Raw genomic sequence first — 19334 nt, 5'->3', positions numbered from 1 at the left:
TGGCCACATTCCGAAAACCAACTAAATAAAACCGCGCTACCAGGTCCGCAGTCACCACCACATTACCACCAACGCGGTTACTGTTAAGGTACATATTACCAGTCTGACTGGGGCATGCGCTGTGGGCCGAAGCACACCTGTATTGTATCTGACGTTAGCTCTGCTGAGTAGGGCACTGCAATGGGATTTATTTATGTACCGCCGGTGGGTTCCAGGGAGCCACCCATGCTGTGGGTCCAAAGGGACTTCACATTAGGGATTTGTACCTGCCAGTGTCTATGTATTAAAAACCCCAGTCAGACTGGGGCATGCAGTGTGGGCCGAAGCCCACCTGCATTTAATCGGACGTAACATCAGCTGTGTTGGGCAATGCAATGGGATATATTTATGTACTGCCGGTGGCTTCCTGGCACCCACCCATGCTGTCGGTCCACACGGAGTTGTAACTCCATGTGTCCACTTCTAAAGAACCCCAGTCAGACTGGGGCATGCAGTGTGGGCCGAAGCCCACCTGCATTAAACCTGACGTTACCTCAGCTGTGATGGGCAATGCAATGGGATATATTTATGTACTGCCGGTGGCTTCCTGGCACCCACCCATGCTGTCGGTCCACACGGAGTTGTAACTCCATGTGTCCACTTCTAAAGAACCCCAGTCTGACTGGGGCATGCAGTGTGGGCCGAAGCCCACCTGCATTAAACCTGACATTACCTCAGCTGTGATGGGCAATGCAATAGGATGTATTTATGTACCGCCGGTGGGTTCCAGGGACCCTCCCATGCTGTCGGTCCACACGGACTTCACATTAGTGAGTTGTACCTGCCTGTGTCTATGTATTAAAAACCCCGGTCTGACTGGGGAATGCAGTGTGGGCCGAAGCCCACCTGTATTTCATCTGACGTTAGCTCTACTATCCGTGGCACTGCATTGGGACAAACTACAGGAGCAATACAGTGCTAATGAGACGTGCACAGCTACGCTAGCATAGGAGTCCGCTGTAGGCCCGCGATTGCTGAGGGTTTGTGCAGAGGCCTATGTCTTGGGTGCAGTGAAAGTCCGCTTCCAGCCTAGGATTGCTGAATCTGTGGGCCGAGGCCTATGTCGTGGGCGCAGTGCAAGTCTGCCATGTTTGGCCGCTCAGATCAATTTTTGGTTCATGTCTTGGGCTTCCTAGGACCCCCTATGCTGTTGGTGCAAACTTAGTTCCCATCGCGGTGTTTGACCTGTCTGGCACAAAGACACTGACTGACTTGGGTAGGGGGCAGAGTGCTGACGGCTTTCCCCTTGCAGTGTGGATTGAGCTATGCGACACCTTGACAGAATGAATAGTGTGTGGCACATAGGTTCCCCATTGCTATGCCCACGTTTGCAGCTCCTGACAGAGGTGGCACAGGATTGGAGTTCTCATTGCTTCTGTACAGCATTGTGGGCTATCGCCCCGCCCCTTTTAAAGAGGGTCGCTGCCTGGCCCTGCCAACCCTCTGCAATGTGTGCCTGCGGTTCCTCCTCATGGCAGACGCACTTATAAATAGACATGAGGGTGGTGTGGCATGAGGGCAGCTGAAGGCTGCGCAGGGACACTTTGGTGTGCGCTGTGGACACTGGGTCGTGCAGGGGGGGGGGGGGGTTGGTCAGCATGCAACCCAGGAGAAGTGGCAGCGGAGTGTCATGCAGGCAGTGATTGTGCTTTTTTGGAGGTAGTGTGGTGCTTAGCTAAGGTATGCCATGCTAATGAGGGCTTTTCAGAAGTAAAAGTTGTTGGGAGAAGGGGGGGGTCTCACTCTTGCCGCTATTGTGGCTGAATAGTGGGACCGGGGAACCTGAAATGCAGCCCAGCATGTAGCCCCTCGCCTGCCCTATCCGTTGCTGTGTCATTCCCATCACTTTCTTGGGTTTTGCAGATTTTCACAAATGAAAACCTTAGCGAGCATCGGCGAAATACAAAAATGCTCGGGTCGCCCATTGACTTCAATGGGGTTCGTTACTCGAAACGAACCCTCGAGCATCGCGAAAAGTTCGACTCGAGTGATGAGCACCCGAGCATTTTGGTGCTCGCTCATCTCTATTGTTCACCATCACCACGTCCGCAGGCAGAGAGTTCCATAGTCTCACTGCTCTTACAGTAAAGATCCCCTTCTGTGTTGTGTAGAAACCTTCTTTCCTCTAGATGTAGAGGGCGCCCCCTTGTTACAGTCACAGTCCTGGGTACAAATAGATGATGGGAGAGATCTCTGTATTGTCCCCTGATATATGTATGTAGTTATTAGGTCGCCCCTCAGCTGTCTTGTTTTCTAAACAAAATAACCCCAATTTTGATGACCTGTCTGGGTATTGTAGTCCGCCCATTCTGTTTATTATTTTAGTTGCCCTCCTTTGTACCCGCTCAAGCTCTGATATGTCCTTGAGTACCGATGCCCAAAACTGTATACAATATTCCATGTGTGGTCTGACCAGGGACTTGTAAAGAGAAAGAACAATGAAATGTTGGCGCGTCAGAAAATTCAGTCCCCATCCGATCAGCCGACTATCACTGACAGCTCTCATTTCTCTGCCTCACGTTTATTTATCCTCCTCACTGCTGAGCTCCGCCCCTACTGATCACATGACGGTGACATCATCACAGGTCCTATTGCAGTGTAGCAGATACAGAGCAGGTGGTGGTCACTGCTGTTCTCTCTGTTATCAGCCAGCATTCTTCAGAGACTTGTATAGAGGTAAGAGGCGGCGGAGGGTCTTGGGGGGAGGTCAGACATGTTCCATGTGGTTATTACTACAGGGGTGCGGGGGAGGTTATCCTCCAGTGGAGGGGGGAATGTATATGAGAGCGCTCACACAGGGGTGCGGGGGAGGTTATCCTCCAGTGGAGGGGGGGATGTATATGAGAGCGCTCACACAGGGGGGCGGGGGAGGTTATCCTCCAGTGGAGGGGGGAATGTATATGAGAGCGCTCACACAGGGGTGCGGGGAGGTTATCCTCCAGTGGAGGGGGGAATGTATATGAGAGCGCTCATACAGGGGGGCGGGGGAGGGTATCCTCCAGTGGAGGGGGGGATGTATATGAGAGCGCTCACACAGGGGTGCGGGGGAGGTTATCCTCCAGTGGAGGGGGGGATGTATATGAGAGCGCTCACACAGGGGTGCGGGGGAGGTTATCCTCCAGTGGAGGGGGGGAATGTATATGAGAGCGCTCACACAGGGGTGCGGGGGAGGTTATCCTCCAGTGGAGGGGGGGAATGTATATGAGAGCGCTCACACAGGGGTGCGGGGGAGGTTATCCTCCAGTGGAGGGGGGGATGTATATGAGAGCGCTCACACAGGGGGGCGGGGGAGGTTATCCTCCAGTGGAGGGGGGGATGTATATGAGAGCGCTCACACAGGGGGGCGGGGGAGGGTATCCTCCAGTGGAGGGGGGATGTATATGAGAGCGCTCACACAGGGGTGCGGGGGAGGTTATCCTCCAGTGGAGGGGGGATGTATATGAGAGCGCTCACACAGGGGGGCGGGGGAGGTTATCCTCCAGTGGAGGGGGGGATGTATATGAGAGCGCTCACACGGGGTGCGGGGGAGGTTATCCTCCAGTGGAGGGGGGATGTATATGAGAGCGCTCACACAGGGGGGCGGGGGAGGTTATCCTCCAGTGGAGGGGGGGATGTATATGGGAGCGCTCACACAGGGGTGCGGGGGAGGGTATCCTCCAGTGGAGGGGGGATGTATATGAGAGCGCTCACACAGGGGTGCGGGGGAGGTTATCCTCCAGTGGAGGGGGGGATGTATATGAGAGCGCTCACACAGGGGGGCGGGGGAGGTTATCCTCCAGTGGAGGGGGGATGTATATGAGAGCGCTCACACAGGGGTGCGGGGGAGGTTATCCTCCAGTGGAGGGGGGAATGTATATGAGATCGCTCACACGGGCGGATTGTCCGCAGGACGCGGCGCAGAGGCCGATATTGGCAATCAGTGCAGAACTTCTCCTGTTTTCCCGCAGCCTTTAGTTGTGAATTCCGTCTCCTGGATGATAGAAATCCCCCCAACAATCCCACAAGACGCCGTAATCACCAGCAGGAAGCTCCTCCGCTGCGCAGTTTAATCTTGCGGTTTTGTAGTAAAGACGTGCGGATTCTAACGGACGCGGAATTCCAGCCCCATAGAGATACCATTGTGAGGCAGAAATATCCGCGCGACTAATTCCGTCCCGCGGGAAAGTTCCCTAAAGGCTAGTTTCCCACTCGTGACACAAGTGCGCAATTTGTTTGCAATGTGACAAAAAAAACACCTACATCACCTTACACTCGCTGTCCGCTCCGCCGCACGTCTTCTCTGCAGCTCCCGGCACTTGTCTTCAGTTAATGCTTCCTGGTCAGGGTTTGAATAAACACGCCTCCAGTATGTGCTGCCTCTGACTGCGCCGCGACACTCGAGAAACAATCAATCAGATCCAGCACTTGATTAACCAATCACAGCCATTCATTGAAGTGCTGTGATTGGTTTAACAAGCAAAAGCAGAATTTATTGTGGAAAACTGACCCCTTGTAGTGAGGCTCTAGTACCCTGTTGTACCACCTCTAGCTTGGATACAAGATGTGATACAAGTGGGCATGGAGGCTCTAGTACCCTGTTGTACCACCTCTAGCTTGGATACAAGATGTGATACGGGCGGGCATGGAGGCTCTAGTACCCTGTTGTACCGCCTCTAGCTTGGATACAAGATGTGATACAGGTGGGCATGGAGGCTCTAGTACCCTGTTGTACCGCCTCTAGCTTGGATACAGGATGTTATACGGGCGTGCATGGAGGCTCTAGTACCCTGTTGTACCACCTCTAGCTTGGATACAAGAAGTGATAATGGCGGGCATGCAGGCTCTAGTGCCCTGTTGTACCACCTCTAGCTTGGATACAAGATGTGATATAGGTGGGTATGGAGGCTCTAGTACCCTGTTGTACCACCTCTAGCTTGGATACAAGAAGTGATACAGGGGGCATGGAGGATTAAGTACCCTGTTGTACCACTTCTAGCTTGGATACAGGATGTTATACTGGGGGGCATGGAGGCTCTAGTACCCTGTTGTACCGCCTCTAGCTTGGATACAGGATGTTATACTGGGAGGCATGGAGGCTCTAGTACCCTGTTGTACCGCCTCTAGCTTGGATACAGGATGTTATACGGGCGGGCATGGAGGCTCTAGTACCCTGTTGTACCACCTCTAGCTTGGATACAAGAAGTGATAATGGTGGGCATGGAGGCTCTAGTGCCCTGTTGTACCACCTCTAGCTTGGATACAAGATGTGATATGGGCAGGCATGGAGGCTCTAGTACCCTGTTGTACTGCCTCTAGCTTGGATACAAGATGTGCTCCAGGGGGTATGGAGGCTCTAGTACCCTGTTGTACCACCTCTAGCTTGGATACAAGATGTGATATAGGTGGGTATGGAGGCTCTAGTACCCTGTTGTACTGCCTCTAGCTTGGATACAAGATGTGCTCCAGGGGGCATGGAGGCTCTAGTACCCTGTTGTACCACCACTAGCTTGCATACGAAAATAAAAACAATAGTGACTGGCACTTCAGCGATAAAATATAAAACTGAATGAGAGCTGATAGTAATCCAGGTAACCATGATAATACAGAGGAGGAACCACAGACTAAGAAGGTAAAAATTGATAGGAGCAGATGGTAATTAAACTAATATTTTGTGTTTGTGTAAGATAGGATGTACAGCTCTCTGTTCACATCTATGGGAGTTATGGAAACAGCTTGGGCAGCAACCTAGATATTTATGGCAAACCCCCAGAATCCATATAGTGAAGAACCTGATTCTCTCAGTGATCAATAAGTGAGGATGTCTATGTCACACATGATGAGGTTTCCTGTAGGATTTAGAGCCTCTCTGTTTTTTTTTAACTAAAAGGTGCAGTACTAGATTCCTCCGGGCAATCCAATTTTTTCATCCAAATTGGTCCTTCTCCTGAATAAGCCACCAAGGATGAGGAAGGATGGGAATGAAGTTACCAAAAGAATATTAAACTTTACCCTGGAGATCATCTACCTGCTGACCGGAGAGGTAAGCTTTTCAATATTCCTATGATATGTTTGCATTATGTAACAAGTCAAATGAAGGGAACAGCAAATCTATTCCAAGTGAGGGAGAACTAAACAACTGAACAGCAGATAATGTGAAGATCGGCCACCAATATGGTCAGTTCTGTATGGTGGGAACCAATGAGCTAATAGTAATGTTGTAGGAGCAATGAAAATGGTAAGTAGGCTCCTTGTAATGAGGAGGAACCAACCGACAGCCAGGAGCCAGCAGGATCACATGGACTGAGTTTGACCCGGAGATTTGCTCCATCTAGTCTGCAATTATTTTACTTCTCTTTTACTTATCCCTTAGGATAGATGTATGTTTATCTTATTGCTGACAGGTAAATGGGAGGGTGCTGGATGGGGTGTATATCTCACCCAGACACTTGGCCTGGGTGAGGTAGGGATCCAGTCCATGACTTTCTTGTGGGTGCCAGTGAGCTCAACTGAAAACACTGAGCTGACTACTGGAACATAAAAAAATGTAAGGCCATGAAGTTATAGTCAGAGCCCGGAAGTGAGTGCAACTACTGTGAGTTCCTGCTCAAGATTTGGTGCAAATTAGGCTTGGGCGTGAAGAACCTTAGGCCTCCTGTCCACGGCCGAGGCGGAATATCGCTAGCGATATTCCACCACGGAGGATGAGGATGGAGAACTGACAGTCTGCTCCATGAGTCTATCTGACAAGCTCACTGTTGACAATCGCGTTACATCACGGCATGCCGCGATTTAAATCTCGCGAGCGGAGAATCGCTATTATTCTCTGCTCGTAGATGCTGGTGCTGCGCTTTCAATAGCAACACTATGGAAAGCTTCACACAGCGTGATCCGCCGGTGATAAATCATTGCCCGTGGACAGGCAGACTTACTGCGTCATGGTTGATATTGTGTTCTGTTTTTTTAATAAGCTCATGTGCCGCCAGTGATCGTAGTTTTTCCTTGGGTCACCTTGTTATTGCTGAAAGTAAGAAGAATAAAAAGAAACTTGAACTATTATCTGGATTAAATGAACTTGTGTGACTTCTTCGACCTCACTTCCCCATGCAGACATTGCTACATATGGTGGTCGGATTCAGGCAATCTGGGTTGCTAGGGAAAAAAGCATGTCAATGCTTGATTAATAAAGTCTACAAGCCTGCTGATGTTTTGGGTGAAACCTACTATTTTCATACAGTCATCATCCCCTGTTATGGTGAAACTTATCAAACAGTTGGTGCGAGCAAGTATTCAGCAGCAACAAGCATTTGATCAATGCCAGACAAACAGCCAGCAGCAGGAACAGATTACCCTGCTAAAAGAAGCACTTCTGGCCCCCCTGAGAGAAGAGAGGAAGGGGCCCCGCAGCAGTTAGTCCAAGAGAGGCTGTGCAACGGTCCCTGCAAAAGATGACCACTGAGGATGATGTCGAGGCCTATCTGATCGTGTTTGAGAGGGCTGCAAAGAGAGAAAAACTCCCCGAAGCTGAATGGGTGGAGGTTGTCACACTATACCTTATTGCTGAACCTCAAAAAGCATACCATGACCTCAGCAAGCATGAGGTAAAGGAGTATGCAAGACTCAATCCTGAGATACTTGCTTGTCTGGGGGTCACTGTGGCTGTTTGTGCGCAAAGGATACACAACTGGAGCCACAGGATTGACCGACCTGCTATGTCCTAAATGTTTGACCTGTTCAACCTAGCAAAGAAATGGCTGAAACCTGAGGTCTGTATTCCAGTCCAAAGGTGGTGGTCAATTGTTTCATCCGTGCTCTCTCTGAGGAGCTGCAGAGCTGGGTCGGTCATAGAAAAGGTAAGGAGTTTGCTGCTCAATAACCAGGCACTCACTGGGGTAGGTGCGTGGAGGACAGTAGTTTGGAAATACAGGACAAGCAGGCAGCTAGTTGGGTGACAAAAGGGATAGAGGGAAGAGAACCAGAGAGGCTAGTCCTGAACTGGTACAACCCAACAAGTTTGCAAAGTTGGCAGATGAGGGGGCTGACATTACAGAGCCAGCACCGCTGCGGCACAACATGTCCTCTGAATGCCAGGGAGATGACTGCTCCAGTAAGAAGGGGATGGGAAGTGCAGGGCAGGCTAGACAGGTCTTAGTGGTGGGAGACTCAATTTATAAGGGGGACAGACAGGGTAATCTGTGGGATCGTTGAACAGTGTGTTGTCTTCCTGGCGCTCCAGTTTGACACATCACGGATTGGGTTCACAGATTACTGGGAGTGGCTGATGAAGATCCAGCAGTCATGGTACACATTGGCACCAATTACAAAGTTAGTGGTCAATGGAGGACCCTCGAAAACCCTTTCAGAGACCTAGGATCTAAGTTCAGGGCAAGGACTTCCAAGGTAGTTTTCTCAGAAATACTACCTGTAGCACGAGTCACACCAGAAAGGCAGCTGGAGCTTAGAGAGGTAAGAAAGAGGCTTCGAGTTCCTGGAGAACTGGGCAGACTTTTTTATCCGCTACAAGCTCTACAGTAGGGACGGGCTGCATCTCAATTGGGAGGGTGCAGTTGTGCTGGGGGAAAAGATGTCTAGAAGGTTGGAAGAGAACTAGGGAGTGGGGAAGGGCAAAAAGAGTAATAGGGGGGAAGACCGTGTAGACAGTGACCTGGGACCAAGTATTGGGAATGGAGGTCAAGCGTGGAGTTAGGTTAGTGTAGATAGAACTAATAGAACAGCTAATAGGACCATAAGTAACATAATGAATATAAAGAATAACAACCAGATAAATTGTATGGCAACGAATGCAAGAAGTCTGATCAGTAAAGTGAGTGAGCTTGAAGCAAGTATGTCTGAAGAAAATTAGGACACAGTAAGAATAACGGAAACTTGGCTTGATTATATATGCAATTGGGCGGTGCATTTACAGGGTTTCAATCTTTTCAGAAGAGACCGTGGGAACCAGAAAAGGGAAGGGGTATGTCTGTATGTTAAATCCTACTTAATGCTAAGGCTACGAGAAGATATATGTGTAGGAGATGAACACGTGGAATCTCTGTTGGTGGAAATACAGAGGGAAAAATAAAAAAATTCTGATAGGGGTTTTCTATAGGCCACCAAAAATTAAAAGAAGAAGTGGAAAACTTATTAAGGTAAATAGAAGAGGTGTCAAACTGCAATGAAGTAATTATTATGGGAGACTTTATCCGAATGTAATATAGGAAGACAAAACCTGTGAATCTCACAAGGGTGAAAAGTTCTTGACAATAAAAAGATAACTACCTGACCCAACTTGTATGGAAGCCAACTAGATGGAGAGCCGTCCTGAATTTATTATTAACTATTAGAGATGAGCGAGCGTACTCGGCCACGCCCCTTTTTCCCCCCAGCGCCGCGATTTTCGAGTACTTCCGTACTCGGGCGAAAAGATTCAGGGGGCGCCGTGGGTGAGTGGGGGGTTGTAGCGGGGAGAGGGGGGGGGGAGAGGGAGAGAGAGGGCTCCCCCCTGTTCCCCGCTGCTACCCCCCACTCAGCCACGCCTCCCGAATCTTTTCACCCGAGTACGGAAGTACTCGAAAATTGCGGTGCTCGATCGAGTAATTACTCAAAACGAGTAGGTTCGCTCATCTGTATTAACTATCAAACTGGACAGAATCACCGGGGTACAGGTTGAGGGACATTTGGGAAATACTGACCACAATTTAATGAATTTCCAGCTGTCATTCAGTAGGAAGCCTTATCAGGGAGCGACAAAAAAAACTAAACTTTAGTAGAGCAAAGTTTAATCAGCTCAGAACTACTGTTTGCAACGTTAATTGGGACAGTGTCCTAAAAAAAAATAGTACAGACGACAAATGGGAGAAGTTTGAAAACATCCTAATTATCACATGTGAGCAGTTCATACCATTGGTTTCCTTCTACTTGTAGTTCTTTTATTTTTACAATGTGGTTCAACAAGACTGTAAAGGGGGCTATAAGCAAAAAGAAGAAAGTGTTTAAATGATTAAAACAAAAGGGCAGTGAAGAAGCACTAAAACATGCAGTAAAAAAAAAAAAAACAAAAGGAAAAGATAAAAACTGCAAAGGAGGAAGCATGGAGACTGAATGCCAAAGAGAGCAAAATAGCCCTAAACTATCCTTCATTTATATAAACTGATGAAAGTATTTGCACTGAAAATACTGTCCCTTAAAGGGGTTGTCCCGCGGCAGCAAGTGGGTCTATACACGTCTGTATGGCCATATTAATGCACTTTGTAATGTACATCGTGCATTAATTATGAGCCATACAGAAGTTATAAGAAGTTTTTCACTTACCTGCTCCGTTGCTAGCGTCCTCGTCTCCATGGAGCCGCCTAATTTTCGGCATCTAATGGCCAAATTAGCCGCGCTTGCGCAGTCCGGGTCTTCTTCTTTTCTTAATGGGGCCGCTCGTGCAGGATGCCGGCTCCGTGTAGCTCCGCCCCGTCACGTGCCGATTCCAGCCAATCAGGAGGCTGGAATCGGCAATGGACCGCACAGAAGTCCTGCGGTCCACCAAGGGAGAAGATCCCGGCGGCCATCTTCAACCGGTAAGTAAGAAGTCACCGGAGCGCGGGGATTCAGGTAAGCGCTGTGCGGTTTTTTTTTTTAAGTCCCTGCATCGGGGTTGCCTCGCGCCGAACGGGGGGGGGGGGGGGTTGAAAAAAAAAAAAACCCGTTTCGGCGCTGGACAACCCCTTTAAACAAAAATTGCAGGAGAAATCATAGAAGATGATGGGAAGGCGAATCGATTAAGAAAAATCTTTTCGCAAGTGTATTTACAAAGGAAAAAGAAATGTCACATAAGATGCAAAGATCTAAAACGAACCCCCTTCAAAATATCACCTGCCTTCTCAGAAGGAAGTGCAGAGTCGGTTAAACAAGATTAAAATCGCCTGGCCCAGATGGAATACACTCAAGGGTTCTAAGTGAACTAAGTGATGTGATAGACTGCTATTTCTTATATTTAGGAACACTATGAAAACCGGGTTTATACCACTGAATTGGCATATTGTTAACATGGTTGCAATATACAAAAAAGGGTCAAGAAGGAGAGCCTGGTAACTACAGGCCGGTAAGTCTTACTTTAGTAATTTGAAAAATATTCGAGGGATTTCTGAGAGATACCATCCTGGAATACCTCAAGGAAAACAATGGGATAACTCATCATCAGCGTGGGTTCATGAGGGGTTGATCATGTCAGACCAATTTGATCAGCTTCTACAATGAAGTAAGTTCTAGGCTGGACCTGGGAGAGTCTATTGATCTCATATATATGGATTTTTCTAAAGCATTTGACACCGTGCTGCGTATTATGTTAAGATGTAACATGAAACAGGTTGGTCTGGGCAAAAATGTGTGTATCTGGGTAAAGAACTGGCGCAGAGATAGAAAGCAGAGGGTGGTAATAAATGATTTGTACTCTGATTGGGCCTCAGTCACTAGTGGGATGCCACAGGGTTCAGTATTAAGCCCCATTCTGTTCAATATGTTTATCAATGACCTGATAGAGGGGCTGCACAGTAAAATATCGATATTTGCAGATGACACAAAATTGTACAAGGTAATTAATAAAACAGAGGACAATGTAGGGCTGTAAATGTACTTAGATAACCTGGGGGCTTGGGTAGAAAATGGTAAACAAAGTTCAATATTGATAAATGTAGGGTTATACACATGGGCAGGAGAAACGGATTTCACCAATATACACTAAATGGGGTTCTGCTAGGGAAGAGTGATATGGAAAACGACCTGGGGGTACTAGTGGACTGTAGACTTAATTGGAAAAATCATTGCCAGTCAGCTGCTGCAAAAGCAAATAACGTCTTGGAGTGCATTAAAAGAGGTATAGGGGCGAGGGACGAGAAGATTATTCTTCCACTAGATAAGGCACCTGTCAGGTGTACTGCGTACAGTTCTGGACACCATTGCTGAGGAAAGATGCTGCAGTGCTTGAAGGTGTCCAAAGAGGGGCAACTAAATTAATTGTGTGAGAGTACTGGAATACCCAGAGCCGGTATTATTCACCCTGAAAAAGACGGCTAGGGTGCGACCAAATAACTATGTATAAATACATGAGGGGACAATACAGGGATCTCTCTCATGATCTGTTTATACCCAAAGACAGCGACGGTAACAAGAGGGCATCCTCTATATCTAGAGGAACAACATTTTCATCACCAACACAGAAGGGAGTTCTTTACTGTAAGATCAGTGAGACACTGAAACTCTGTCTGAATACATGGTGATGGCAAAATTGATAGAGCAGTTTAAGAGGGGACTAGATGTCTTTCTAGAGCACTATGATATTACAGACATTAAATAACCAGTGGGGTTGTTGATCCGGGTCTTGGAGTCAGGTAGGAATATACAGCAAAGACTAGGCAGCATCAGATGGATCTTCAAGACAATTTCCCAATCTTTATTCCTCCAACAAAGGTAAAACCTGCGACGTTTCGGTCACTATCGTGACCTTTCTCAAGCATGGTTAACCAGTACAAACTGACACATATAAATACCTGGTTCCATGTGGTGACATCTACAAGGAGCCTGCTTGTTTTTCTTGAAAGATTCTTTCTCTTTTATTGCATGGGTGATTGAGTTAATGTAAAGTTGTAACAATTAATAAAGATTAGATACTTGGCAGCCCTTTGTTGATGACTCCATTTTTTTTATTATTTTTTTTGGGAATAGGGGATGATATTACCTTTGAATGATCATCTAGATTGATCTATATCAATGAGGGTTTTTGCCCTCTATTGGCGTAGAGTGCACTTATGTGACTTTCCCCCCCTCCTCCAAAAATCAAAAGAGCTATCAGCAAACAAAATTTTCTGCATTGGAGGATCAAAATAGTGTCGGTTTCCACTGAGTGACAACCTTGAGGCGCTATCTGGTACATCTTCTTGTGTCCTCCAAAAATCAGATACTGATGTTCGGGTTATTGTTGCATAAAACTGAATTGAAGTTAGTATACTCTAATTTAGATTTGAACTATCATATACCCCAACTTTATTATCTGGGTGTGATTACTATATCAATCAACCATCTGTGCCTGGTTAGATATAAGTAATATAATCAATATGCGCTGTTATTACATGTATAACTTGACAATTGATCTGGATTGATACCTTGATTTTGTTGTACCTTTTGAGGAAATAGTTAAAGGAGTTGTCCGGCCACACAGGGTAAAAATTTTTATAATGCTGCTGCTTTCCTTTCAGTAAGGATAGTAACAGACAGCATACAGGGGCTCAAACCAGCCAGTAGATCAGCTGCAATGTCAGTTTCTTACCTTAGACTCTGATGTTCATTGCAGCTTTCAAAGATGGCGCCTCTGTGCTGCCTTCTCACATGCCCTGCGCTCTCCCTCCTCTGTGTGCGCGCTCCCGATGGTAGTAAGAGACATGAAAAGGCAGGATTTCCCTCAGCTCACGTCCTAGCCCCGCCCACGACACGCCCACCTCTATTGAACTGCTCTACAGTCTCTCCCCGCCCAGGCCCCGCCCCCTGCTAAAGTAAAGTAAAACATTTCCCCACACACACATGCCCTCATAGTGCCCCTCTCACAATGACCCCCCCCCCCACTTCTGTCAGCCGGGTCCATGCACATACACATCACTGCACCCCCCCCCCCTGCACACATCCATCCATCCATCCATCCATCGATCTCTCTCTCTCCACACCCCCCCCTCCCCCGGGACTTCTGTCAGCCGGTCCGTGCACACACACACACACATCACTGCACCCCCCCCTGCACACATCCATCCATCCATCCATCGATCTCTCCCTCTCCACACACCCCCCCTTCCCCCGGGACTTCTGTCAGCCGGTCCGTGCACACACACACACATCACTGCACCCCCCCCTGCACACATCCATCCTCCCCCCTCCCTCCTCCCCCCCCCCCCCCGAGAGCCCGCCCCTCCTCTCATTCTTACCTAGGAGTTGAAGAGCCAGCAGCCACGCCTCCCCTGCAGGCAGCTTCCCAGGCTGAAGTTTTTCTGCACATGCGCAGAGCTGTGCTGGAGAGGCGCGTCCCCGGTCGTTCCGACAAGAAGAGGAGAAGAAACTTGTCGGAACCAGGAACCATGGCAACCGAGGAGCAACACAGGGGGGGGCAACCCTAAAGGTAAGTGAATAACTTCTGTTTGCCTAATTTACAATGCACAATGTATATTACAAAGTGCATTGTATTGGGCAAACAGAAGTAATGAGACCTAATGTTTATGGCCGGACAACCCCTTTAACTATATGATTCTACAAATAAGATGTAATACTTCAAAATGGTTTAGTTCTAAATTAAATATTATCAATATGGATATTAATATATACCAAGGAGCTTAATAATGTACACCATCAATTGTCATGTGGTGGATGTGATTATGTGGGTCACTTGTTCTACAGTGTGACTTACGTGATCACATCCCCTTACTTTGATTAGAGTAATCCGGTACAATAAGGATAGAAATAGAGTTCGGTACATGTTAAAGGGGTTGTCTCGAGGCAGGAGTGGATTTTTTTTTATTGCCCAGTCCCCCTAATTAAGCATACATTACTAAGCCCCCCTGTAAATGACTTTTCTAGCTGGTTTGTACTTACCGTTCCAGCGTTTCAGCAACTTATAAAAATTTTCCCAAGATGGCCGCCAGCTCTTTTCCTGTCGCTTGCTGCAGCCCGACGTGCGCGCTCCCGAGACGCTACCAGCTGTGTCTCCCTGACAACCAGACGCCCCGCAGCCGCCGACCGGACCCCTGGAGTGAACACGGCCGACCAGTCACCCACCGCCAAGCAGCAGGTAACTGGCGCAGCCCCCCCCCCCCCCCCCCGGCACAGCGGCAGCCGCCCCATCACAGCGGCAGCCGCCCCATCACAGCGGCAGCCGCCCCATCGCAGCGGCAGCCGCCCCATCGCAGCGGCAGCCGCCCCATCGCAGCGGCAGCCGCCCCATCGCAGCGGCAGCCGCCCCATCGCAGCGGCAGCCCCCCCATCGCAGCGACAGCCCCCCCCCCCCATCGCAGCGACAGCCCCCCCCCCCATCGCAGCGACAGCCCCCCCATCGTAGCGGCAGCCCCCCCCGGCGCAGCGGCAGCCCCCCTGGCCCATCACTTACCAGGACGGCGGGACAGCTGGGCGGCTTCTCGGGACAGCTGGGCGGCTCTGCACCTTCCTCTAACAGAGGATGGTACAGAATGGCCGCTCCAGCGCGCTCCCGAGCAGTGACAGCTCGTCTGCGCATGCGCAGAAGAGCTGTAGCGGCGAGCACACTGAAGCGGCTCGTGCTGAAAGGAGAAGAACGGACTGCGCAAGCGCGTCTAAAAAAGCAAGCTGCCAGCGAATTTAGACTGAACCATGGAGACGAGGACGCTAGCAACGGAGCAGGTAAGTGAATAACTTCTGTATGGCTCATATTTAATGCACGATGTATATTACAAAGTGCATTAATATGGCCATACAGAAGTGTATAACCCCACTTGGTTTTGCGAGACAACCCCTTTAACTCCTATGGTGACGTGCAAGTGATGACGCCGTGTCACGTGAGTTGTTGATTAGTCTGACTGTGGATGGAGGTATTCCGCTATGTGCTAGCTCTTTATGAGCGGCCGTTGCGAGTGTGGGGCCCGCTACGTGGTGACGTGTATTACGCCGGACATGTGACTACGTTGACTGTCACATGATCGGGTTGTTTATCACATGACCGGGTTGTTTTGACCCGAGTATGCACACCTACGTCACTATGTGAGCGCTATGTTGCGCGTGATAATGACGTTACGGGAGATCAATAGTAACTTGCCCAATAACTGAATGGCGTTGGTATACATATATAACTTCCGCTATAATATGAATGGCTTTAAAATAATAGCCAAGTTGCTGGAGTATGGAAGGGTGCTTTTTCATTATAGAGGAGACTAATTTATATATCACCTGATGCCTGATACGAGGTATCTTTTGTATGTTTCAACCCCTTTTTAACCTATGCATGGCTCTATGATGTCTCCACATGGACTTGGAGTAGTCCACAACACTGTGAGGTATGTATATGCATCTATGGGGTTAAATGGTGGGTTGGTTTGCCTACACCTGAATTGTGTTTGTTAAAGTATAGTTTATGTATTTATATGTGTCAGTTTGTACTGGTTAACCATGCTTGAGAAAGGTCACGATAGTGACCGAAACGTCGCAGGTTTTACCTTTGTTGGAGGAATAAAGATTGGGAAATTGTCTTGAAGATCCATCTGATGCTGCCTGGTCTTTGCTGTATATTTCTACTGATTATTGGGTCGTGATCCTGACCAAGCTAGGCTGCTGCATCTACCTGCTCCTCACTGCATTTTTGCAGTAGAACAACTGGGACTGGTCTGGAGTGAATCCATGTGAGTGCTGCTGTTGTCTTTATTATTCACTTGGAGTCAGGTAGGAACTATCAAAATGTTGATCCAGGGATTATTCTGACTGCCATTATGGAGTCGGGAAGGATTTTTTTTCCCCCCAAATGGGCTAATTGGCTTCCGCCTCATAGTTTTTTTTTTCTTCTCTGGATCAACAAGGTGGGGTGGCAACAGGCTGAGATAGATGGACATTGTCTTCCTTCAGCCTAACATACTATATTACTATTAGAGATGAGCGAACGTACTCGTCCGAGCTTGATATTCGTGCGAATATTGGGGTGTTCGGGATGCTCGTTACTCGTAACGAGTACCACGCGGTGTTCCGGTTACTTTCACTTTCCTCTCTGAGACGTTAGCGCGCTTTTCTGGCCAATTGAAAGACAGGGAAGGCATTACAACTTCCCCCTGTGACGTTCAAGCCCTATACCACCCCCCTGCTGTGAGTGGCTGGGGCGATCAGATGTCACCCGAGTATAAAAGTCGGCCCCTCCCGCGGCTCGGCTCAGATGCCTTGTGAGTTAGCTGAGGGAAAGTACTATCGTGCTGGTGCTGCTGTAGGGAGAGCGTTAGGAGTCAGTGTAGGCTTCAAGAACCCCAAAGGTCCTTCTTAGGGCCACATCTACCTGTGTGCAGGCTGCTGCTAGCAGTGTTTTTTTTTTTTTTTTTTTTTTCTCAAAATCGGCAGTGCAGAGCATTGCACCCGGTATTAGGGACAGAAGTGGTGCTTAGGCAGGGAGAGTGTTAGGAGTGAGTGTAGCCTTCAAGAACCTCAACGTCCTTTCTAGGGCCAAATTTAACCGTGTGCAGTACTGTGCTGGCTGCTGTTAGCAGTGTTGCATATTTTTTTTTTTCTAAAAATCGTCTGTGCAGAGCATTGCACCCTCCATTGATACTACAGGGACAGAATTGTGTAGGCAGGGCCACAACACAGTTATTGTTCATTGAATATACGCAGTGGGGCCCTCCCTTTGCAAAAAAGGAAAAGAAATTGTATTTGGCCTGCCTGTGTCAGTCCTAAGGTCTCCGTGTACGTGTGTGCTGCGTGGACAACGTACAAAAATCAGACGCAACCAGCTACGGTTTACTGCAGGCTTGCGCCATTGTCTTTCCTGACTGGCAAATACCTGCTCTGCTAGAGTTAATAACTCTGCTACACTATAGTTGTGTGACACTTTTTGAGGGCCACACCACAGATATTAAACTTCTTGTTCATTGAATATACGCAGTGGGGCCCTCCCTTTGCAAAAAAGGAAAAGAAATTGTATTTGGCCTGCCTGTGTCAGTCCTAAGGTCTCCGTGTACGTGTGTGCTGCGTGGAGAACGTACAAAAATCAGACGCAACCAGCTACGGTTGAGTGCAGCCTTGCGCCAATTTCTTTCCTGCCTGGGAAATCAAATCACTGGTAATACAGCATGCTGAGGGGTAGGGGTAGGCCTAGAGGATGTGGACGCGGCCGAGGACGCGGAGGGCCAAGTGAGGGTGTGGGCACAGGCCGAGCCAGTGCGGTGGCCAGGGGTAGAGGCAGGGCCAGACCGAATAATCCACCAACTGTTTCCCAAAGCGCCCCCTCGCGCCATGCCACCCTGCACAGGTCAAGGTGCTCTACGGTGTGGCAGTTTTTCACAGAGACGCCTGACGACCGACGAACAGTGGTGTGCAACCTTTGTCGCGCCAAGATCAGCTGGGGAGGCACCACCAACAGCATGCGCAGGCATATGATGGCCAAGCACCCCACAAGGTGGGACGATGCCCGTTCACTGCCTCCGGTTTGCACCACTGCCTCTCCCTCTGTGCCCCAACCTGCCACTGAGATCCAACCCCCCTCTGAGGACACAGGCACTACCGTCTCCTGGCCTGCACCCACACCATCACCTCCGCTGTCCTCGGCCCCATCCAGCAATGGCTCTCAGCGCAGCGTCCAGACGTCGCTAGTGCCACAGTTTGAGCGCAAGTACGACGCCACGCACCCGCACGCTCAAGCGTTAAACGTGCACCTTGCAAAATTGATCAGCCTACAGATGCTGCCGTATAGGCTTGTGGAAACGGAGGCTTTCAAAAGCATGATGGCGGCGGCTGCCCCGCGCTACTCGGTTCCCAGTCGCCACTACTTTTCCCGATGTGCCGTCCCAGCCCTGCACGACCACGTCTCCCGCAACATTGTACGCGCCCTCACCAACGCGGTTACTGCCAAGGTCCACTTAACAACGGACACGTGGACAAGCACAGGCGGGCAGTGCCACTATATCTCCCTGACGGCACATTGGGTGAATTTAGTGGAGGCTGGGACAGAGTCAGAGCCTGGGACCGCTCACGTCCTACCCACCCCCAGAATTGCGGGCCACAGCTCGGTGGTGGTATCTGCGGCGGTGTATGCTTCCTCCACTAAAGCACCTTCCTCCTCCTCCTCCTCCAACGCAACCTCTGTCTCGCAATCAAGATGTGTCAGCAGTACGTCGCCAGCAGTCGGTGTCACGCGGCGTGGCAGCACAGCGGTGGGCAAGCGTCAGCAGGCCGTGCTGAAACTACTCAGCTTAGGAGAGAAGAGGCACACGGCCCACGAACTGCTGCAGGGTCTGACAGAGCAGACCGACCGCTGGCTTGCGCCGCTGAGCCTCCAACCGGGCATGGTCGTGTGTGACAACGGCCATAAGCTGGTGGCGGCTCTGCAGCTCGGCAGCCTCACGCACGTGCCATGCCTGGCCCATGTCTTTAATTTGGTGGTTCAGCGCTTTCTGAAAAGCTACCCCCACTTGTCATACCTGCTCGGAAAGGTGCGCCAGCTCTGCGCACATTTCCGCAAATCCCACACGCACGCTGCCACCCTGCGGACACTGCAACATAGGTTTAATCTGCCAGTGCACCGACTGCTGTGCGACGTGCCCACACGGTGGAACTCTACGCTCCACATGTTGGCC

The 19334-nt window shown here is 49.4% G+C and overlaps 1 protein-coding gene across 1 annotated transcript in view; it reads left to right on the top strand.

Annotated features, from left to right (window-relative positions):
- Positions 1–2629: 2629 nt before the first annotated feature.
- LOC136612845 (zinc finger protein 585A-like) overlaps positions 2630–19334 on the top strand; it is an 87335-nt gene continuing 70630 nt past the window's right edge. The window contains exons 1-2 of the mRNA XM_066593599.1: positions 2630–2715; positions 5906–6058. Coding sequence (XP_066449696.1) covers positions 5981–6058 — 78 coding nt within the window. The 5' untranslated portion in view covers positions 2630–2715; positions 5906–5980. The remainder of the gene's footprint in view (positions 2716–5905; positions 6059–19334) is intronic.

Source organism: Eleutherodactylus coqui, chromosome 1 (genome assembly GCF_035609145.1).
Source record: "Eleutherodactylus coqui strain aEleCoq1 chromosome 1, aEleCoq1.hap1, whole genome shotgun sequence".
Classification (NCBI taxonomy): domain Eukaryota; kingdom Metazoa; phylum Chordata; class Amphibia; order Anura; family Eleutherodactylidae; genus Eleutherodactylus; species Eleutherodactylus coqui.
This window is presented reverse-complemented; position numbering and strand designations above follow the sequence as displayed.